Here is a 24,831-nt window from a genome sequence, read left to right as displayed (position 1 = left end):
CCGTTAAATCCGCCTCTGCATACGTTTCGTATTTCCCGGAACATTCCCGTATTTTCACGTGATTTAATAATAGGCTACTAGTGCACAGGAAATTTTTTGAAAAGGACTAGACAAACAACTAGCAACTAGACGGGTTTTTTACATCCAAATGGCCAAGAAAAAGGCCAGATCTAGTTAGAAAATTACTAAATTGTCAACACTGTCCTAGCTTGAGAGCTGGCACTGAGACATCAAACACAAACTTTAGAATGGAAAATAAAAACAGGAAAATATTTTACCTTTTTTCCGATGTTAAAATGTAGATGTTGATTTCTATCTTTTTTCAATGATAACAAGAAATCAATACAAAAAGCACACAAGAGATGTAAAACAAATACTCAATTTAAAAAAAAAAATCTGAACATAAAGTAATTTTACACGAGTCCGCATTTGCAAATAGTAAATTCTCAACATGAAATTCCCGGTTATAATCATTTCAAATTTGATCTTACGTAACACAGATCCTCCTGAAAAGGCGTTGACAAATAATACCCCAGGTCTTGATTGGTATTTTTTTATGGTTTGTTGTTACTGTATGGCCCGCTTGAGAGTGACCATTGGCTAGTTTCATCACAAAGAGATACTGTCACCACCACATCCCCCAAAGACAGACCCATGCCATTCTCTCCTTCCCCACCCCTCCAACTTTTACAAACATTGGAGATTCAATAGTAGCGGAATCACTCTTCAAGTATTGTATATGCTACCGGCAAAGTATGAAATCCAGGCATTCTATAGAATGCCTGGTCGTTTCAGGCAAAGTATGAAATACCGGTTTTATTCTATACTTTGCCTAGGCACAATGCCTAAACACAATCCAGGCAAAGTATGAAATATCTTCTTCCAACAAATCTCTTTAGGGGCGGTATAAAATATTACATAAAATTAAAATTTCACAGAATTTTCGTCATTTTTTCCCTGAAACGTTTCCCTTTCGCTCTCGTGAAAAAGGATCTGTTGAGGGGTGGTATAAAATATTACAATTTCGTCGCATTAAAATTTCACAGAATTTTCGCCATTTATTCCCGGAAACGTTTCCCTTTCGCTCGCGTGAAAAAGGATCTGTTGAGGGGCGGTATAAAATATTACAATTTCATCGAATTAAAATTTCACAGAGTTTTCGTCATTTATTCCCGGAAACGTTTCCGTTTCGCTCTCGTGAAAAAGGATCTGTTGAGGGGTGGTATAAAATATTACAATTTCATCGAATTAAAATTTCACAGAGTTTTCGTCATTTATTCCCGGAAACGTTTCCGTTTCGCTCTCGTGAAAAAGGATCTGTTGAGGGGTGGTATAAAATATTACAATTTCATCGAATTAAAATTTCACAGAGTTTTCGTCATTTATTCCCGGAAACGTTTCCCTCTCGCTCGCGTGAAAAAGGATCTGTTGAGGGGCGGTATAAAATATTACAATTTCATCGAATTAAAATTTCACAGAGTTTTCGTCATTTATTCCCGGAAACGTTTCCGTTTCGCTCTCGTGAAAAAGGATCTGTTGAGGGGTGGTATAAAATATTACAATTTCGTCGCATTAAAATTTCACAGAATTTTCGTCATTTTTTCCCGGAAACATTTCTGTTTCGCTTTCTTGAGAAGGGATCCCTTGAAGGGCGGTGTCGTCAAATTAAACTTTCGCACAGTTTTCAATTTCAAACGTTTTCCTTTAGCTCTCTTGAAATGGAATCCCTTGAGGGACGGTGTCGTCAAATTAAATTTTCAAACAGTTTTCTTCGATTTTTCCGGGAAACGTCTGGCTCTCTGGAAAAGGGATCTGTTTATCTGGTATAAAATATTCAATTTATACGATTACAATTTAATATAATTTTTCTTAATTTTTTTTCTGTAAACTTTTCCTTTGGCTTTCTTGACAAGGGATCTGTGGATGGACGATATTAAATGTCACATTTTCGTCAAATTAAAATTCATTCGTCAAAATAAATCACAACTGAATTTAACCGGGTAATTTCTTTTTGGAATTTCAAATCGGATACGGACAACAACATTTTATCGCTTTCGGACGTTTTTCGTGGAATATGTTACTGTAAACAAAATGGCATAAATCTGTAATTACGCATAATCGCCGGATTTATATCGATTACTATGGATAATCACTGATCAAAACGGATGAAATTATTGTGCATAATAACCGGCGATTATGCATAATCACCAGATTTATCATAATTACTGTATTTTATACATGGCATCAACCTGTAAATGCTGTCAAAATTAGTGCTCAATGATAACAATTCTGAAAAGTGCCCCGCGACGTAAAAAATTTTGGAACCAGTTTTCTATCACTTTGGTCCCTCCCCATGAAATGAAAGTGATCCCCCCTTGACCTTGGAATGAAATTTCTGGCTAGGGGCCTGATGAGACACATAACGTCAATTATTTCACCACTGACGTAAGCTCCCAAAGCTGAGGTAAATGATTTCATTGCTATCCAAAGAATTCACGTAATTTTGGTAGATTGTAAAAACCGTGTCACTAAGTTTTATTGCACATTTAGGCTAACCAAATTTCTTCGAGAAAAATACCGGAACTCAGGATTTCAAATACGGGTGAAATACGGAACATCGCCAATCATCGCCATAACTGCCGCCGAATGTAAACAAAGTTGCCAACTTTTGCAGAAATCACTAAAAAACACCAATGGCAGGAATAAAAACATTACTCTGAGAGAATTGCAGTGGACAAAACTGGATTCCACGAAGTACATTGTAAAATAACGAAATAAAACGTTTGAAGGGGCAAACAATTAAATCAACGTTTAGTATTTGCCGTCTTGCAGTGGAGTAGTTTGGAAGCTAGCGTTTTACTGTGGAAGTGTTGGTTCGAACCCTGATTCTCTCGGGCATGGATGTTTATTAACATTAACAAATTCCCTGGACAGATCATACAGGATCATACAGAACATATTTGAGGATCACTTTATCAAGAAAGTAAAAAAGCCATGACGTATGTGAGGTGAATATTCTTATTCATAGTTGTAATTATAGTGATATAATTTATGCGTCGAAATATAATTTCAATAGTTGATTTTAATAAAGTATATCCATAATAAAACTATAACCATCTAAAAGTAGGCTTTGTAGATTCTTCAATGTAGAACATTCGCGACAAACCACGGCATTCTTGCAAAAAAGTCGGGACAGCCAAAATAAAGTGAAAATGTCCCTGGAATGTCCCGGGAAATGCGTGACATATGTGTCATATGCATAAGGTCACCACAAAACGTTTGCTAAAAAGGCCTATATTTTGCTATTTATCTTTTATTTTCACCGTCCCGAATTTGTTTTTCAAAATGTCCCGTATTTGTTTTTCAAAATCTCCCGTATTTTCGACTAAACTCACTTGACTCACTGAAACTTGACTGAAAACGTGGAGGAAGATAGTTTTAATTTCTTACAAATCACGGTACGATTAATTATGATTGTAAACATAAACGCTTGTGTCGTATATTTGTGACGTGTTTCTTTTTTACATAACAAAAACAAGACATTTAAAAAAAAATATCAATAACATAACATTTATTTCGTGAAATACATTTTTATTTACTGCAATTTATTGTAGTCCTTCTTCGTACATACCCATCAGCATTTCTTTCCCATCAATTTTAACCATAATTAGCAATTTTTCAACATTTGACAATTTTTTGAGAGATAGAATAGCAATAAGCAGGGTGACCATACATCCCGTATTTCTCGGGACAGTCCCGGTTTTTTTCTGTTTTTTTGCTGTCCCGACTTTTTTGCAGAAATGTCCCGAGTTTTCAAATATTTTCAACGAAGTCAACTTGGCTTTTTATTCTTCAAATCAACGATTAAAATTATCTTCCCACCTTAGAAATTACATCACGATAATGAGGCTTTTGGAATAGATATCATAATCATCATCAGCATTGGCGCACTCAAAGGGGGGGAAGGGGTTCTAACCACCCCCCTTCCCTCCCCGAGCCAAGATTATAGTGTTATTTTACAGGAAAAAAGATAAAACTCCCTCAGAGGGTAAACAAATTTCAAATCCCCCCCTCGAGAAAATTCTGCGTACGCCTATGATCATCAGTATCACTTGGAGGGACAAGCACAGCATGTTTTTCCCATGGAAATCAATGTTAAAATTGCCGAATTTACCGTAGAAATGTGGATATTTAGTAGGGTTTTCCGCCTCATCAATAATTTTAAAAGTTGAACTGAATTCTCGATTTTCGAAAAATTGAGTTCGCTTAGAAATATGAAGCACAGAAAATTAAATATAAAATAATTAGCCGGACCTACTTTTGAGTTAGATATTCATGCAATAACATTTACTTATATCTTCTCAAGCACAAAAATGAGAATTAATACTTCTGTATTGTTTTATAATATTCAATATCATCAATCTATATAGTTTAGGATGTTTTGAAGTTAATTATGGGCCCATAAATTACACTGAAGAAATTCCGCAGCTTTAATCAAGCATTTTTTGAAGCAAAAGCAGGCAAATCCATAACTTGATCTTCAAGAAAATTTTCGAAATATCTAGCACCCATCAAAAAGAAAAAAAAAACAATTCATTTCTACGTTTCTTTAATTTTGATTTATGTCTTTCACGAGTTGCGCAGGAAGTCGCCATATTGGTTACCATGTATGTCCCTCCAGAAAAAGGAAAATATAACGTGATTCAAAAAGCCTCATTAAGAGACTAAAAACAAGAATATTCATCTCACACATTTGTCATGTTTTTTTTTAATTCACTGTAATTTGAAGTGGCACTTTATTTCTCGCGATTGGCGAATTTTCTGTGATTTTAGCACGAGTTAACAACTTCGCTTACTTTTGGCATCATTTAGCGATAATTGACATTGTCCCGCATTTTCCCGTATTTCGAATCCCAATTTCACGTATTTTTCTCGAGCAAATATGGTCGGCCTAACAATAAGCAATTCTTTACTTAGGATCTCTATCTCCCGTATTTCCACCGATAAAATACGGTAAACCTACGTATACCAATTTGTTTTCCGTGACCGACATACCACGGTCACTTTCCCTCGAATAGATGAGTTAACGGGCGCTTTATACATTATATTTTTTGTTCATAAATGCGTAGATGAAAATTTCTGTTACTTCAAGACAAAATGATATCGCATAATCCGCATTTGCAAGTTCCATTTATCAATGATGAAATATTAACAGTAGGAAGACGAAACGGGGGTCTTTTTGACCTTGCACGCTGTTTAAGCTTACATATCTCTGCTAAGAATAAACGAACCACCTGGAATTTCTGGACTTTTCCTGAATTAGCATGTTCTTATTGTATACCAAAGCTTCCTTTCGTTATCTTTTTTAACAACGAAGCTACGAGCGGATATACCTAGAAAGACCGAGGCGGGGTCATAGTGACTCTTTCTTATATTCTAGCACATTATGCGGTAAATACTACTATCGTCGTCACAATTGATTTCTAAGTAGGTTATAATCCTTCTGAAAGTCTTTTTTGCATTTGACCTTGTGTGTGACCTTTCTTTTCCTCTCATTCTTATCTGCAAGTGTCGTCAGCAGGTGTGTCATTTTTGGTTTTTGTCAAGCATTCTTGCCATATTATCCGTTAAATTGTTTATTCTTGGACGTAGAAAATTTGAGTGCATGTGATCTTTTCAAACAGTTAGTTTAGAACATAGTTTCCCAAACTTTTTGTTCCACCGCCCCCTTTTTCAGATAAATTTTTCCCTCACCCCCCCCCAACTCAAGCGAACCCATAGGATCCTCTGTTATACCCGTGGCTTCTATCGCCCCCTTGGCCCTTTCTATCGCCCACCAGGAGGCGATATTGCCCACTTTGGGAAACATTGGTTTAAAATGACGAGAAAACGTATATTTACTGAAGAAATACTCCAGGAGATGTAAAGATTAGATGAGAGAAACTCTGGAAGCAGTTATGATGAAAGTGCAGAAGAGCATAGATCTACCCTATGTCGAACTGTAGTGAAGAAAGTAGCGGTTCTGATGACGAAGATTTAAATCAATATAAAATTATTTCTCGGGCGCGGTAGCCCAGGTCGATAAGATACTCGCCTAAAGTACCAAAGGATGTTTAGAGGTGTCGCGAGTTCGATACCCGGTTCGTCTTTGTCAGAAAACTTTCCTGACACAGGGGTACAACAGACACGGCGATTTGACTGCAGAAAAAATTGCTACCGCAGGAAGTTCCCCATTGAGGAGTTAGTGCACCAAATTCTCGATGATGAGCATTGAAACACGCTTGCCGTTCGGAATCGGCAATAAATTGTAGGTCCCGGTCTAATTAGATCTCGTGTGCAGAAAATGACCGTGGTGTGACTCATTATAACTCGTTAAAGCCACAGAAATGATCTAAGAAAATGCAGCAGATGGGAGCATATGGAAAATCATAGAACCTTCATCAACTTTAGGATGTCGGGGATCGCAAAATATATTGAGAGAAAATCAAGGCCCCACATTTTATGCGTTCAAAAAACATAAATGAAAGTGTTCTGGGTTCGTGACGCCTTATTTTCTGCGACAAAATGATTCGACATATATATGGGCTTCAGAGGCTTCAGAAGCTGAAGCCCATCCTCGTCTGAATGAAACTTCTTGGTCAGTTTCTTTGCTTGAACTGGATGCAACGATAACCATTATGTATGCAAGAGGTGCAAAAAACTTCCTACTGAATTCATTGTGGTCGTCGAGATTTGGGGTCCCCTATTTTTTCCCCAAACAATGACAAGACATCGTTTCAAAGAAATTTTGAAATTCATGCGATTCGATCTGAAATCTGAAAGGTCTGAAATATTAAAAACTGACCAATTTTCTCTTGCATGTTCACTATGGATTTCATTCATAGAATACAGTGTGACTTGCTACAAACCAGGGCCCAATCTAACTATGGACGAACAACTTCTACCCTCAAAAGCAAGATGTCCATTTACACAGTATATCCAAAGTAATCCTGATAAATTTGGGATAAAATTCTGGCTTGCCTGCGTTGATTCCAAATATATTCTGAATGGACAGAAAATCAGTTTCGATTACACTGGGGCAGATAATACCAGACCAGCAAATCAACTTGTCTATGAACATGTAATTCGAAACAAAACAACAGATGATTATTTTACATCACTGAGATTATGTGCATTTTTTAAAAGGACAAGCTTGGTTGGGACCCTTCAAAAAGACCGTCGTGAGGTACCTCCAACTGCAAAAACAGGAACTGATATTACACTGACATCTTATCAGAGAAAAAAGATTAAAAATGTTCTAGTTCTGAGTTCACTTCATACTGATGTAACCAGGGCCGGTCTTAGGCCCAGCGGCGCCCGGTGCAAAAAAAGTAGTCAGCGCCCCCCCCCCCCCCAGGCGTAAATCCAGAGTGATGTGCCAGAGGAGGCAATTTTTGCTAGTCATACGGGACAGATTCATTCTACCATATTATCAGACACTCTTTGTGTTGTGACACCCCCCCCCCCCCATCCCCGGCACACCGCTATTTAACTTGTAAACAAGCATAAAAACCCAACTTGTTTGATTTAATTAACAGATTTAAAAACATTAAAAAAGCAAAACGTCACACATTTGTGCAGGATACTCATCACGGAGGATCAATCTTCTTCATACTTATGTTAATTGAGTTTTATGGTAAAATTCGTGTAGCGCACGCATCACGTACGGGCTAAGATGATAATAAAAGTGGTTAAATTAAAGTGATATTTCCGTATGATTTCTTTTCATATTTATAAAACACATGAACTTCATTTGAAATTACCCCTTTCAGTACCAGTACCAAGAAACGGAAGGGACAGGCTAACACCAGCTAAAGCACCGGGCCCTGCAACTTGGGCAGGCCCGTAACTATTCTGAGGCAATTTGGGCGGTGCAACGAGCCGAATGGGGGGGGGGGGCTTGTAACTCTTCCTTTTTCTGAGCATAACCATTTCAAGGAGACTCCAAGAAAAGACTGCCCCCGAGAAAGCACGCTACAGCCCTGGGGAAGGGGCCATATTATGCACTGCACAACTGCCCATCGATTATTTCCGTTTCGAAAAATAACTAATATTATACACACTCAAATCTTTGTTTTTTTTTAAATTCATCTCGGTCATTTTTTTCATACATATTTTACAGTTTTTTTATAAATACGTATCTTAAAGATATTTTTCTAGTAATGTATATTTAACGCGTTTCGGCGCCCCTTCTCATTTGCGCCCGGTGCAATTGCACCGGTCGCACTGCCCTAAGCCCACCCTGGATGTAACTATCAACGAAAACGTGAAAAAGACCCCAGAAATAGTTGCCTACAATAAAGAAATTAAATAAGGAGTTTACATCGTGGATCAAATGGTGCGATTATACACCAATAAGAATAGAAGTCGTTGCTGGCCAATGCATGTTTTCGGAAAAAATTACGAACCTTACTCAACAGATCCTTTTTCAAGAGAGCGAAAGGGGAAACGTTTCCGGGAAAAAATGACGAAAATTCTGTGAAATTTTAATGCGACGAAATTGTAATATTTTATACCGCCCCTCAACAGATCCTTTTTCACGCGAGCGAAAGGGAAACGTTTCCGGGAATAAATGGCAAAAATTCTGTGAAATTTTAATGCGACGAAATTGTAATATTTTATACCGCCCCTCATCAGATCCTTTTTCACGAGAGCGAAAAGGGAAACGTTTCCGGGAAAAAATGGCAAAAATTCTGTGAAATTTTAATGCGACGAAATTGTAATATTTTATACCGCCCCTCATCAGATCCTTTTTCACGAGAGCGAAAAGGGAAACGTTTCCGGAAAAAAATGGCGAAAATTCTGTGAAATTTTAATTCGATGAAATTGTAATATTTTATACCGCCCCTCAACAGATCCTTTTTCACGCGAGCGAAAGGGAAACGTTTCCGGGAATAAATGACGAAAACTCTGTGAAATTTTAATTCGATGAAATTGTAATATTTTATACCGCCCCTCATCAGATCCTTTTCCACGAGAGCGAAAGGGAAACGTTTCCGGGAATAAATGGCGAAAATTCTGTGAAATTTTAATGCGACGAAATTGTAATATTTTATACCGCCCCTCAACAGATCCTTTTTCACGAGAGCGAAAAGGGAAACGTTTCCGGTAAAAAATGGCAAAAATTCTGTGAAATTTTAATGCGACGAAATTGTAATATTTTATACCGCCCCTCATCAGATCCTTTTTCACGAGAGCGAAAAGGGAAACGTTTCCGGGAAAAAATGGCAAAAATTCTGTGAAATTTTAATGCGACGAAATTGTAATATTTTATACCGCCCCTCATCAGATCCTTTTTCACGAGAGCGAAAAGGGAAACGTTTCCGGGAAAAAATGGCAAAAATTCTGTGAAATTTTAATGCGACGAAATTGTAATATTTTATACCGCCCCTCAACAGATCCTTTTTCACGAGAGCGAAAAGGGAAACGTTTCCGGGAAAAAATGGCAAAAATTCTGTGAAATTTTAATGCGACGAAATTGTAATATTTTATACCGCCCCTCATCAGATCCTTTTTCACGAGAGCGAAAAGGGAAACGTTTCCGGGAAAAAATGGCAAAAATTCTGTGAAATTTTAATGCGACGAAATTGTAATATTTTATACCGCCCCTCATCAGATCCTTTTTCACGAGAGCGAAAAGGGAAACGTTTCCGGGAAAAAATGGCGAAAATTCTGTGAAATTTTAATTCGATGAAATTGTAATATTTTATACCGCCCCTCAACAGATCCTTTTTCACGCGAGCGAAAGGGAAACGTTTCCGGGAATAAATGACGAAAACTCTGTGAAATTTTAATTCGATGAAATTGTAATATTTTATACCGCCCCTCAACAGATCCTTTTTCACGAGAGCGAAAAGGGAAACGTTTCCGGGAATAAATGACGAAAACTCTGTGAAATTTTAATGCGACGAAATTGTAATATTTTATACCGCCCCTCAACAGATCCTTTTTCACGAGAGCGAAAAGGGAAACGTTTCCGGGAAAAAATGGCGAAAATTCTGTGAAATTTTAATGCGACGAAATTGTAATATTTTATACCGCCCCTCATCAGATCCTTTTTCACGAGAGCGAAAAGGGAAACGTTTCCGGGAAAAAATGGCGAAAATTCTGTGAAATTTTAATTCGATGAAATTGTAATATTTTATACCGCCCCTCAACAGATCCTTTTTCACGCGAGCGAAAGGGAAACGTTTCCGGGAATAAATGACGAAAACTCTGTGAAATTTTAATTCGATGAAATTGTAATATTTTATACCGCCCCTCATCAGATCCTTTTCCACGAGAGCGAAAGGGAAACGTTTCCGGGAATAAATGGCGAAAATTCTGTGAAATTTTAATGCGACGAAATTGTAATATTTTATACCGCCCCTCAACAGATCCTTTTTCACGAGAGCGAAAAGGGAAACGTTTCCGGGAAAAAATGGCAAAAATTCTGTGAAATTTTAATGCGACGAAATTGTAATATTTTATACCGCCCCTCATCAGATCCTTTTTCACGAGAGCGAAAAGGGAAACGTTTCCGGGAAAAAATGGCAAAAATTCTGTGAAATTTTAATGCGACGAAATTGTAATATTTTATACCGCTCCTCAACAGATCCTTTTTCACGAGAGCGAAAAGGGAAACGTTTCCGGGAAAAAATGGCAAAAATTCTGTGAAATTTTAATGCGACGAAATTGTAATATTTTATACCGCCCCTCAACAGATCCTTTTTTACGAGAGCGAAAAGGGAAACGTTTCCGGGAAAAAATGGCAAAAATTCTGTGAAATTTTAATGCGACGAAATTGTAATATTTTATACCGCTCCTCAACAGATCCTTTTTCACGCGAGCGAGAGGGAAACGTTTCCGGGAATAAATGACGAAAACTCTGTGAAATTTTAATTCGATGAAATTGTAATATTTTATACCGCCCCTCAACAGATCCTTTTTTACGAGAGCGAAAAGGGAAACGTTTCCGGGAAAAAATGGCAAAAATTCTGTGAAATTTTAATGCGACGAAATTGTAATATTTTATACCGCCCCTCAACAGATCCTTTTTTACGAGAGCGAAAAGGGAAACGTTTCCGGGAAAAAATGGCAAAAATTCTGTGAAATTTTAATGCGACGAAATTGTAATATTTTATACCGCTCCTCAACAGATCCTTTTTCACGCGAGCGAGAGGGAAACGTTTCCGGGAATAAATGGCGAAAATTCTGTGAAATTTTAATGCGACGAAATTGTAATATTTTATACCGCCCCTCAACAGATCCTTTTTCACGAGAGCGAAAAGGGAAACGTTTCCGGGAAAAAATGGCAAAAATTCTGTGAAATTTTAATGCGACGAAATTGTAATATTTTATACCGCCCCTCATCAGATCCTTTTTCACGAGAGCGAAAAGGGAAACGTTTCCGGGAAAAAATGGCAAAAATTCTGTGAAATTTTAATGCGACGAAATTGTAATATTTTATACCGCCCCTCATCAGATCCTTTTTCACGAGAGCGAAAAGGGAAACGTTTCCGGGAAAAAATGGCGAAAATTCTGTGAAATTTTAATTCGATGAAATTGTAATATTTTATACCGCCCCTCAACAGATCCTTTTTTACGAGAGCGAAAAGGGAAACGTTTCCGGGAAAAAATGGCAAAAATTCTGTGAAATTTTAATGCGACGAAATTGTAATATTTTATACCGCTCCTCAACAGATCCTTTTTCACGAGAGCGAAAAGGGAAACGTTTCCGGGAAAAAATGGCAAAAATTCTGTGAAATTTTAATGCGACGAAATTGTAATATTTTATACCGCCCCTCAACAGATCCTTTTTTACGAGAGCGAAAAGGGAAACGTTTCCGGGAAAAAATGGCAAAAATTCTGTGAAATTTTAATGCGACGAAATTGTAATATTTTATACCGCTCCTCAACAGATCCTTTTTCACGAGAGCGAAAAGGGAAACGTTTCCGGGAAAAAATGGCAAAAATTCTGTGAAATTTTAATGCGACGAAATTGTAATATTTTATACCGCTCCTCAACAGATCCTTTTTCACGCGAGCGAGAGGGAAACGTTTCCGGGAATAAATGACGAAAACTCTGTGAAATTTTAATTCGATGAAATTGTAATATTTTATACCGCCCCTCATCAGATCCTTTTCCACGAGAGCGAAAGGGAAACGTTTCAGGGGAAAAATGACGAAAATTCTGTGAAATTTTAATTTTATGTAATATTTTATACCGCCCCTAAAGAGATTTGTTGGAAGAAGATATTTCATACTTTGCCTGGATTGTGTTTAGGCATTCTATAGAATGACTAGTCATTCTATAGAATGCCTAGGCAAAGTATAGAATAAAACCGGTATTTCATACTTTGCCTGAAACGACCAGGCATTGTATAGAATGCCTAGGCATTCTATAGAATGCCTGGATTTCATACTTTGCCGGTAACATATATTCACATAGTGGGGTTCAGTATACACAGAAACAGTCATAAAACCTCAATACAGTGGAACACTCGTTTATACGACTCTCATTCCAATACGACTTTTACTCATTCATTTACACATGTTTGGCTTCGGTCGCAGTTCATTCCTATACATTTTAATGTTAAAATATTTAATTCATTAGACGTAACAAGATCAATTACACGGCGTTTTTATTTCAACTGGAACCCCGAAACTCGGTAAAAATTTCATTTTTGTCCATAGGATTTCAATTTTTTTTTGTAGGTAGCAAAAGACGTCACTGAAATTAATATTTTTACGAATATTATCGCCGGAAAAAGCAATAATTTTTAGTATGATTGCAAACGGATACATAAAAATTCAGCAAGCTGATGACCCCTTTAAAGTGGGCTCTAAAATCGTTTGTTTATTGTAAGTTTTTGAGAACTCTGGAAACGCGCAGCAAGCCATAAACAAAATAATTTACATTTTTCGAAATGCAACTATATTAGATGTACAGACCATACTACTTCTTCGCATACTACATGTTCCTTCCGAGTTTTTCCATTGTGTTAGTGCTTCGTTTCCCAGCGTTATTCCTGGAGCATTTGCAACTGGTCTGTTGGTGAGAAACATGTGCAATATATCAGTTCGTTTTTTAATTTCCAGTAGAATTTCCTTTGGTTGTGGTATCTTGTATTCTAGCTGGCTACGTGGAATCAGCTGTTCTTAATTTCTGAAAAAAAGAAAAGCCCCTCCCCCCCTCCCTCTCTTGAACGTGAAATGCAAATTGACAAAAAATCTGGATGCATGAAAGAGTGAAGTTTGTGAAGAAATTAAATATGCCGAGTTACTTTTGGAGACGGTTGCAAAAAATATATAATAAAAATAAATCTGTAATTATAAACAGTATTGTTCCCAGAAAACCTTACAAATTTGTTTTTAATTTTCTTTTTTTTGTCATTTGTAAAATAATCGTAAGAATCCTGGAGAGAGAGAGAGAAATTAAATATTATCAAAAAATCGCAATCTCATGACCTTTCTTTGTTTTCTTCACATTCAGATAATTTTTAAGCATAATCCGAAAGTTAAATAAAAATTAATTTCTGAGAATTTGGGAGAAGTTGCGGCTAAATGAAAACTGTCGTGATTCGGTCTCTGGAAAGTCGTATAAACGGGATTCTCTCTCTCTCCACTGTATTTGTTTTCTTTTCTTCATTCCCCCTCTCTTCAGATCTGGAGACCACCCAATGTCCGAATTTGACTGGTCTTGTGCTACCACACTGATGTTTATCTATCTATATTGCTCTCTATAAAATAGAATGTTTAACCCCGGCATCTGATGACAACCCGGTAATTTTAGATCCTTTCTACTCCCAGGGTTATATAACTAAATCGTTTCACTTTAACGAGCATTAAAAAAAAAATCAATAAATGGTCATATCCTTGGCCTCCGCCATCTGTTCTTTGTCTTTTTATGAGAAGTCGGTCCCTGGAAAACTTATCTTTTCAGTTGAACTTTCCTTTTCCTTTTTGAAAAAGAAAAAAAAAAAAGATGTCATAAAACATCAATCTCACAAATGGCGGAATCTTTTTTGTGCAGGTTTTTTCTTTGACTACCTTCATATTCGTTTGAAGCTGAAGCTGCTTCAGGAAAACAAGAAAAGGGGCTTTGCCCCACCAGTGGTCATTTTTTATCTTCACTGGTGGGGCAAATAGAAAGGCTAGCGGGGCAAAATCCCCCCCCCCCAGTTAACATGTTAAAAAAAGGCCTGCCTAAAGGTTATCTGATGTGGCTTGCATCCTCAAACCTAATTTTGTAAAAATGAACTAAGCAGCACATTTAAAAATCGCTTATGTGGCACATTTTCAGATCACTAAAGTAGCCTCAAAGATCACTTTCACATACAAATATCACTTAAGTAACCCGCGACACAGTTCTAGAACACTTAAACGATTCGTGGCACATTTAGAGATCCCTTGAGTGACATGTGGCACAGTTTTAGAGCACTTCGGCCCCCAGTGCGGTTCTCTATCACTGAAGTTACCCTCGAAACATTCCCAGATTACTTAAGTGATCCGTGGCATAATTACGGATCATTTGAGTGAAGCGCGGCACCATTCTAGAGCACTTAAGCGGCCCGGACACATTTACAAAGCACTTGAAGGATCCGTGAAACATTCAGAGATCACACTAAAGTGGCTCTGTAGGGGACTTATAAATAGGTAGAATGTTAGTTTAGGTGCCCAATAACTGTCGAAAGGTTTTTTCCGTTTTTGGCGCACCGAATAAGATGCCATTAAGAATATTTAATATCTTCATAAAGGGTGGTTGGTAATATAAGCATCATACAACCCCCCCCCCCCTCGACGCTGACGAATGACCCCTTACCGTTGGCTCGTGTTTATTATGCCTGTTCAGGCAAAAAGATTTAAATTTCTTCAATATGATTTATTTTCCAGGTCTTGACCCTGCGAGTCCACTCTACGAAGACTATGGAGGTACCGTTCACCTTTTCCGAGACGACGCTGATTTCGTCGACGTGATCCACACCAACGCTGACATGCTCATTTATGGAGGAGTAGGAATTGGAGAAGCGATCGGACACGCAGATTATTACCCGAATGGTGGAATACGTCAACCTGGATGCTCCAGCACCTTGAAGGGTGCTTTTCTCGATCTGATCATGAGTAATATATACTGATATATATATTTTCAAAATACACGCTTTTAACACAACGAATTAAAGCTATTAATTACTTTAAAATTCATCGCTAAAGAGCATTGCAATGTTTTACGAATTGAGAACATGATTTTGATTGGAGGGGGACCACTTTCATTTCGGACAATTCGGAGGACCAAAGTGATAGAACAATAGATTTGGCCATCTTTCCCCCTTTTTCCGGTTATTTTCAAAAAATAACTGCTTATGTTCCGCAAGGGACAGAGCGGGGGCCATGCGTGGTATTAATGGTTATTTCCCCCACATTTCGGGGAGGGGGGGAACCAAACTCCCTAGTCCTCCGCCCCTTGCTACGGTCTTGTGGTGATTGCAATAATAATATGCGTCCAATAACTAACCTACAAAAAAAAGTTATTCGATATTTAAAAAATAGTGATATATAATGACTATATAACATCCATCTCAAATTCGCTTTCGTAATGATAACGTTTCAACAGTTCGCCAGTTACTTACTTAAAGCAGCAATTACTCTGCACAGAAAAATAATACCACTTGCCCATGCACACTACAGTAAATCAACGTAGACCAAATTGTATTCACTCTATACCACATGTGTGTGTGTGTGCACATAAAGATATTTTACAAAAACCCTTTATTTTCATAGCGCCAAGGTTTTTCAATTCAATGAGGCTTTTCGAATAGACGTCATAATCAACATCAGCATCACTCTGAGGGACAAACACTGGATGATCCCCATAGAGCGATCTTCCCAAGAGCGAAAATGAGAATTAATGTCTCCGTATTGTCTTATATTATCGAATTGCATCAATCCATATAGGTTAGGTTGTTTTGAAATTAATTATGGGCCCATATAAATTACATTGAAGAAATTCCTTTCCCAACTTAAAGATCCTATCTCACCCTCCAAAGAATCTGGTATCTACTTCATTCCATGCAAGGATTGCGAAAAAGGGTATATTGGCCAAACTAGGAAAAATCTGAATATTCGAGTTCTCGAACACCGAAAGCATGTTGTGAAGGGGTGGACGGATATTTCGGCTATTGCCCAACACTGTTGGCAACTTTCACATAATTTTGATTTTGAGAAAGCATCTGTTTTTAAAAAAGCAACATATAATTCCAAACTGAATTTTTTCGAGGGATACTTCAATCAGAACATGCCAGGATTTCCTCGTTAATGATGGAAGAAGCACTCCACCTATTTCGTCAGCTTGGACAGGCTTTATTAACTTCAGTCGAGACAGAATTTTCAACACTTTGCAACAGATGGCGCCCCAAATCGCATCCAAAGATCACTCGGACTCAGCAAATACAAAGGCGAGCTCTCGGGACGACCAGACATAAACATCACCCCTCCACGACTCATTTGTGTGATTTCTGACAAGGAGGTTATAATCCCCTCCATGTTATTCTTTCTTCCAAGGATTTCTGACCACGAGGTCCTGATGACGGCTCTCCATTTTAGAGCCGAAACGCGTCGACCATTCGACCAATTAAATTTTAGTCTTAAAAACGTGTCAATTTTTTGTATAAATTAAAGCCAGGCAAATTTCTCATTTTTGTGATAGTACATATTTTAGTGGTTAATTTCATGATACTTTGTACTACTAGTTAACTTGATTTATATTATTTATTTGTGGGATTTCAATTTACCGTATATACTCGTGTATAAGCCGAGTTTTTTTGTGGAAAAATTCGTTCTCCAAGTGGTGGTGGGGGGGGGGGGGCGGTCGGCTTATACTCGGGTCAGTTTTTGATGAGAAAATATCGACCCCCGCAATCAGTAGTCATTTTTATAGCAGTGTTCGAGAAACCGGCATTATTGGTATGGGAAGTGTTCAAACCCCACGGAACCGATAATGTCAAAGCCGAGGCAAAGAAATCGAAAACATCATTGGCTTTGATACCAGGTGGGCTAACGTCGATTGTACAGCCTTCAGATGTGAGCATCAACAAGCCTCTCAAAGACTTTGAGGAGTATGTGAATCGAATGGATGAGTTCCGATGATAAAGAAACTACAAAAAGTGGTGCCTTGAAGAAGCCTGACATTGGCCTAGTGTGATAATGGTTACATGAGGCGTGGAATTCTGTTTCCGCCGAAATTATCATCCGAAGTGTTGCATCAGTAATGCGATGGGCAGAACTGAAGATTATATCCTCTTTGAAAGTGAGATTGGCGATGACAGCCCAGACGAGGATAAAAACGAAGATGTCGCACCCCTGTGATGATCTGATGGATTACAATGAGCTTGGAGACTCAGAAGAAAGGGTTTAAAAAGTTTGAATCATTTTCTACTGTAAATTTCCGCATGCTATTTATGTATTTTGCATGAAAATATAAGAATTTTTTTTCTCTAAAATGCACAAATTTTTTGGGGTCGGCTTATACACGGATTTTTAATTTATTGCGGTTTTGGTGGTCCTGAAGTGGGGGGGGGGGTCGGCTTATCACAAGTATATACGGTATATTTCGTGCTATCAAAAGTTTGTATCGGTTTTTAATTTTCTTATGATTATAATCCCCCCCCCCCCAATATTGGCAGGAATTTACCTCTTGGAACTGATATACTGCATATGAGAAAGTAATTGTTATTTAATAAAATAAAATCGAATACATTCCCGACTTATAATATCACTGTTTTTTATATAGTTAATGTTATGTTCTTTTTCTTTGCAGAGGGTAAAAGGGACAGGGTTTGCAACCACGAGAGAGCCGTTCATCTGTTTACGGAGTCCATACTAGAGCACAATCCGTGCAAATTTGCCAGCTTTCCTTGCAGCAACTTCACCGAATTCTCGTTTGGAAAGTGTTTCCGTTGCGAAACTGAATATTGTGGAATTATGGGATACCAATCACAAGGAACTGGCGTGCACTACCTGCTGACAGACGAAAAGAGTCCCTATTGCGGTATATTCAAGTTAATCATATATATCCGCTGATTTTCATACACTAAGAAAAACTATCGATTCATTAATGAGGCTACAGCAGAAGCGTTCGTACGATTTTCTAAAGAATGGTGGTAAAGCTCCTCCACTTCCCAAGAAGAGGAGCTTCGTTTTTTTACCGCAAAACAGCACTAAAATCTCGGATAAAGATCTGAAATTTTCCTGCGTACGCCGGTGGGATGCAGTATGGTTTAGCGCACCTGGAGCCAAATCATTGACTTTTGGCATTTAGGATACCAATAAGAATGCCGTTTTTAGTGCAAACTCGGTACATGCAAAAGAAACGATTACACAGAATACGTTCACATCATCGAATCCATTGTTGATGTGTATTCATTTTTTTGCGAGCTACTTAAAAACATATAGGGCATGAAGAATTATGTATCAATTTTTTGAGGAGCATCCAAAACTTTCGAGTAGCTAATAAGTGGATGAAAAAAGGCTTACATGCAAGCAATAATTAACAGAGGAAGTAAAAAAATTTTCCGCGACTGAGAAGATTGATAATGACGTACGGAGTTTCCTCTTTTTCACTCCGAATTTTCTATCGGATTTCCATAAATTTTCAAAGATTTTTTCAAACTTAATGTTTAAAAAATAATAATAATAAAGTTAATGCAAAAAGCACGTTCCTGTAGTCGACACTAAGATGAGTTTTATTCTTTCTTCCAGCGGATAATGCAGTATTATCGATTGAATTTTCCACGAAAAATGCGAAGTCGTATGGTTCCATAGTCCTCATCCTAACAAGTGGCGATGGCGTCGAGAAGCTTAACGTGACTGTAACAAAGTAAGGAATACGTGTTTCGTCTCCATGCAAAAATTATATAGGCCTATATTCCTTGCTTTCATGTAAGCTATTAACATTACAAGGCGTTATTCACCGACTTAGTTTAAACTATAGTCACAATTTTTTGAAAAGTGATCGACACGGATTGGTTAAATTGGGGTTTTTAACCAATCTATGTTGATCTCTTATCCAAAAATTGTCACTGCAGTTTAAACCATGTTGGTGAATACGGCCCTTAGAGTCACAAATGTCCTGACGTCTTACTTTTCGAGACCGGGTGCCACGTTAAATTGTCACGAAAAGTGTTCATTACAAAAAGTAATAACGTGGAATAATAACGAACGTAGACCAATGTTTCCGAAAGTGGGCAATATCACCTCCAGCGGGGGCGATGGAAGGGTCCAAGGGGACGATAAAAAGCTACGGGCACAAGATAGGGTACCTAAGTGGTGCAGTGGTAAGATGGTCTTCCACCATGGAGGGTACCGTCAAGGTCCACGGGTTCGAATCTGGGGAAGAACATCAGAAACAAGTTCTTCACCTACCGAGCCTGGAGTGACGACCGATAAATGGTGTCTTCATTTCCAACCCAGCTCCACTGGTTTCGCCGTAGGGCGAAATATGGCCGGAGTTGGTGTGTGGTAAAGTGGTACTTCGAGTGGTCCTAGTGACGGACTAGCATCACAAGGTCCCGGGTTCGAACCTCACCATCGCCACAGTGGTGGTCGGCTGAAGTTGGTTTCTGTGGTTCCCAACTTCGAGCCCAAAATGTGAGCCGATCTTCCCGTTAAAAAGTCTCGACGGAGAGAGCAACAGGCCTACAACGGTATACTATTCAATCATTGCATTTCTTATCGATTCTTATCACATTGCACTTCAATCTTGCATAGTTAGAAAAATTGATGGCGGATGGCAGCACTACACGTAACAAACATTACACAGAAACAAACTTCACGGAAGGTTCACTACACACACACATTCTAACATGTATCACTTCATTAGAAGTTCCGCAGAGAAATATGGACGAGGTGCATGTCTGGTTTAGTAGTACTGTAATAGGTAAAGTGGTACAACACATGCATCATACGGGTTCGCTTGAGTTAGGAGAAGAGAAAAAAATTTCTGAAGAAGAGGTGTCAAAGAATGGAATAAAAAGTTTGGGGAACTATCGCATCAGGGGTGGCCAACTTCTCTCTGTTCGAGGGCCGACATAATGGGCTGACGCAGTGTCGCGGGCCGCTCCAGGGACAAAACTCCGGTATATGAGCCGCATGCACATTTTAACAGGATTTAACTAATATCTTCATTTAATTAAATATTAATAATAAATTATTATTAATGAATTGTTGTTAAGAAAACTTTTTTCAGCAAATTATGTACCAGAATACCACCATATACTCTACCACCATACTCTACCACCATATACTCTAACCAGAATGGAGAATGTTTGTTACTTCATATGAAACGCTTAAAGTTTATCGAACAAAAAAATGATTTGGTATTTTGAAATTCGTTATTATGAATTTCATGCAATGCTTTCCACTTGACTGAATATTTTTACTAATTTGTATTTTTATGATAAACTTTTTGTGTTTGTGCGTTAAAAGTACTAATTTTTTTTGTCAAAAAATCAGAATTTGTTTTTCTACACCAACCACAATTTTGTCAATCAAAACTAATGTAAAAAATATAATAGTTTTTCATCTTGTCGCGGGCCGCAGCTGTTGGCCACCCCTTGCTGTAGATGGATTCGTGAATGAATGATATCTTGTTCGATAGAGCGCTAAAAAGAATGTCTTTAATATCCATCGACCTAGAGTTAACGTCTTCAGATAATGCAATAGAACTGCCGTTTTTAGGTGCCAAAATCGAGTCCTTTGTTCTTTCTTTTAAGAAGCTCATCGTAATCCATCAGCTCATCGTAGGGGGTGCGCATCTTCGTTTTTATCTTCATCTGGGCTGTCATCGCCATTGTCACTTTCAAAGAGGATATCATCTTCTGTTCCGTCCATCGCATTGCTGATGCAACACTTTTTGAAGGATCTGATAATAATTTCGGTGGAAACAGAATTCCATGCCTCATGTACCCCATTAGGCACACTAGGCCAGTGTCAGGTTTCTGCAAGGCACCACTTTTTGTAGTTTTTTTATCATCGGAACTTATCCATTCGATCCACAAATTCCTCAAATAGTCTTTGAAAGGCTTGTTGATGTTCACATCTACAGCGTAGCCGGTCAATTTGTTTCACTCAACTTGTCGCGCTCAACTCGTCGCTGTACAAGTTTGTCACCGTATCAATTCGTCGTGACGTCAATTTATATTATATTACATCGCAGAATCAATTCGTCGATTCTTCACTGTACATGTTCCACGCGAGCTTGTATGTAGGTTTTTGTCTTACACGTGAAATAAAAAACATGAACGCAGTTTACTGAAAATAATTATTTTTTGTCATTGCGGAAAAGGCCATCGAAATTAAAATTACAATATCAATTACATTCAAAAATTTAACTGCATATAAAAAATTTAATTATATTTGAAAATTCAGTTATAAAAAAATTTGAAATGTTAAATAATTGATTTTTGCTGTGTTGAAATTTCAATATCATGTGAAAAATTTCGGTTTGTATGATATTCCCCAAATTACAGTGAGCCTATCTTTAACTTTAAACTTCTATCTGCCCCATGGGCTCGAGAGTTTCTCTCCACCCCCCTTCGAGAGTCACCAACATTTACCATTACAGTATCTCCACAACAACTTGAAATATTTAATTAATTAATAATTCAATTAAATTAATATTTTATTTTCACCGTATAAGCCGCACTTCCCGCTTTTTGTTGGGATTTCTAATTTCTCACAGCGCAGGGAGTTGGGTGCAGATCAAGGGTAGAAATGGACAGTGCTTATGAATGACGATTCGACGAAGCTTTCATATTGCCCACAGGATGAGCATCGATAAAGACTATATAATCACCAATAAGAAAGATGACTATGGGTCAGTCGCATAGAACCATAAATCCTATGTTTATGGTCAGTCGCATATCTTTGGCTGGCTTGTTTGAATATTTTCACACAGTTTTCATTAGTGTCTAAGTTTTTGGTAGTGAAGGTTGGTGTATATTTTTCTGTTGGCAAAAACATGGAATATTGCAAATCCGAACGTGAAAATGATATGTTGGTTTGCGCGTGTGTTTAAAAGTTTTTCCCCCATAATTTATGGTCCGAAATTAAAAAAACTTTAGATGAATCGAATGAATTAGCCTATTATTAATTTTCTTTATTTGAGTTTTTTGTTGTATCATAAAATACAGATTATACGGATGACAAAAAATAATGTAGTACATTTTAAATTAAATTGTTTAAATTCAATTTAAATTGCAATAAATTGAAATCTTCTCCTACGTGTGGTTAAAAAAAAATAAAAAAAATAATGATAGTTTAAAATAGCATCACTTGTTATTCTATTAATCATCATCAGGCTTTTTATTGCGATATTCACGTTATATAACGTGTTTAAATAAAATGTTACTCAAAGGCACTGAAAATAAAAGTTTAAATATTGTGGAGTGTTTATATGTACCATACAAATCGTTTTTAAAATTAAAATTATCCTGATAAATGTAGGCTATAATCAGAGGCGGATTTAGTTTTCCCACATGTGGGCTATTCAAACCTTGCTTCCCTTTCACGAACTCATGTTCTTGATCACCAATTACTCAATTTTGGTTACGCCAAAAATTCGCTTGAACTTGTTATCTTGGGATGAAGCCCGCATACCCCTCCCCACCCAGGAAATATACCTCTAAATATAATCTTATATTGTCTGTTAATGTTAATTCACTTGTTAAGTTAATTCTTGTTGTTAAGAAATTTTAAACTTTTTAAAGTTTTTAAATTTTAATCGTTGACTGGAGCCGTATGAGTGTCATGTACATGAAGTTACATACAATGGTCTAATTAAAAGTCTGATTTCATTCTTTTACTTGAGACTTGTTATTTTAGAGTGGAAAAAAAAAACAATCAAAACTCGATTAACATTTGCAGTGGTGTCAGAGACAGGGATGATGTGGGTGCCCACGGTGCTCCATGGAATGGGTATGAGCACCCAGAGAAATGATTCAGAAATCAAAATTTACGACTTCAAGATCAAGACAAGAAGTCACAAGTTCCAAACACTTCCGGCATCTTTAGCCAGTTAAAGGTGACGACATGAAGGAAACATTCAGGAAGGAGGGGTGGGGGGCGCTGAAAATCGCTATTCATTCCGCATGTTAGGGACTCAAACCGTAAGGGGGGTCGAAAGTTGCTTACGTCATCAACCACTCCTTTTTGAAGATATGAAATATTCTAAGCTACTGACGAAATTTTTCTGACAGGGGGAGCTCAGTATTTTGCTGACAAGGGGGTGGGGGGGGGGCAGGGGGTCAAAAATGGCTGAAAATCTGCTTACGTAATACTTGAATGGCCCCACAGCGGATGTACCAACAGCAATATTCGATGAGACGTCCGCACCATACTACCTTCGCCACGATCGATCAACTACTACGGGAAACGGGAACCAGCACAGCATGATGAAGGGAGACCGTGCAATGTACGCACTCCCCAAATGGAAGAAACCATGCTGCAACGGTTTGCCGATTCCCCGTCGACGAGTACACTGAAGTCCAGACAAGACCCGGACTCTGTCCCTTGAGGGATATAAGCCCTTTACCCTATTGGGTTGGGTCTCGCCGACGAGTACACTAGCGGTTGCAACTGAACTCGATGTTCCTGGCATCTTCGAAAGCGTCCCGGAATCGGTTTTACGTCGTTGTACTCTTTGCAATAACGTCAGCTTCCAACAACTCTTGTAATAATTAATCAAATAAATCTTTTTGTAGTTATTATTGTACTTTTTGTCGTTCCAGCGTGGCGTCGAAACCTGCATGCGTTTTTCGCGATTTTCACTCTCTCAACGTGGTTTGCAATACCATGTTCCATTGCATTTTTTTGTTCCTCGTGGTGTCTACTAACCCGCTGAGTTTGTCGGTCCATTAACAGAACACCCTGTATATTGTTTCTAGTCTTTGTAATTGCATTTTTAATTGTTTTGCTGTATTTTTGGAATATATGGGCATCTTTTTTTCAGCCACCTCGTTGGGCATTTTGCCTGTTGCGACGTTGTATTTGTATTTATATGGGGCCAGATGGTATTACCGGTCCCCCCCAAGAAGAATTCCTTTTTGGAACTCGTCGGTAGTATAGAAATCTGACCGCCAACTCTAGTCTCGTCGGTTCCCTTTACTCTATTATTCCCAGAGGCTGTCGAGGCGCATGAAACTGTAGCACCGTCTGCGGCCCGTGGTGTTACACTAGAAATGATGAAACAAATAATTTCAGAATTAATGAAAAAAATAACAATGAAAGAAATAATTTCATAATTTGTGATAGAAATGATTTCACAATCAATAAATGAATAATTATAGAAAAGGAATGATTTGAGTATATAATTGAGCATTAAATATTTTCAGAATTGTTGAATTAAATAATTACCTAAAGAATCATTTAAAGTTATTTCAGATTAAAATTAATCATAATCAATTTAATTAATCAAAAAAACTTTTTCAGAATTTGTGAAAAAATGTGATTTCAGAACCAATTAAAATTGATAATAAAAGAATTCACGTTTGGGCCGCTGAAATCACGAGGGCCCAATTGGCACCTTCTATTAAGATGTCACTGTTAATTACATGAGTATGCCTTTATAAGAAACGGGATTCTTCTTACAATTATAAATATCTCAATATGAGTTGGTGGCCCGCGGGCTTCTTGGACAATTTCAATTTGGCCCAAGGTGTCTGAAAGGTTGAAGACCCCTCCCTTTGGGCGAACTCATCCGCCATCTTTGAGTGAAGTGTGATGCCATTGTGGCGATAGCGTTCGCCACTGGATGGCGCT

General features: G+C 37.9%; 1 protein-coding gene across 2 annotated transcripts in view; it reads left to right on the top strand.

Moving 5' to 3' along the window:
- The window catches only part of LOC149069367 (inactive pancreatic lipase-related protein 1-like), a 47,838-nt gene that overhangs the window by 16,684 nt on the left and 6,323 nt on the right, over window positions 1-24,831 (top strand). For both annotated transcript variants that reach the window (XM_089250163.1, XM_089250164.1), the window contains exons 4-6: window positions 14,914-15,141; window positions 17,834-18,064; window positions 18,775-18,892. In XM_089250163.1, the coding sequence (XP_089106289.1) occupies window positions 14,914-15,141; window positions 17,834-18,064; window positions 18,775-18,892 (577 nt within the window). The remainder of the gene's footprint in view (window positions 1-14,913; window positions 15,142-17,833; window positions 18,065-18,774; window positions 18,893-24,831) is intronic.

The sequence above is a fragment of the Pholcus phalangioides genome, unplaced genomic scaffold (genome assembly GCF_987345545.1).
Source record: "Pholcus phalangioides strain wild (caught in Gottingen) unplaced genomic scaffold, Ppha-v1.0 ptg000022l_1, whole genome shotgun sequence".
NCBI classification, from domain to species: Eukaryota; Metazoa; Arthropoda; class Arachnida; order Araneae; family Pholcidae; genus Pholcus; species Pholcus phalangioides.
This window is presented reverse-complemented; position numbering and strand designations above follow the sequence as displayed.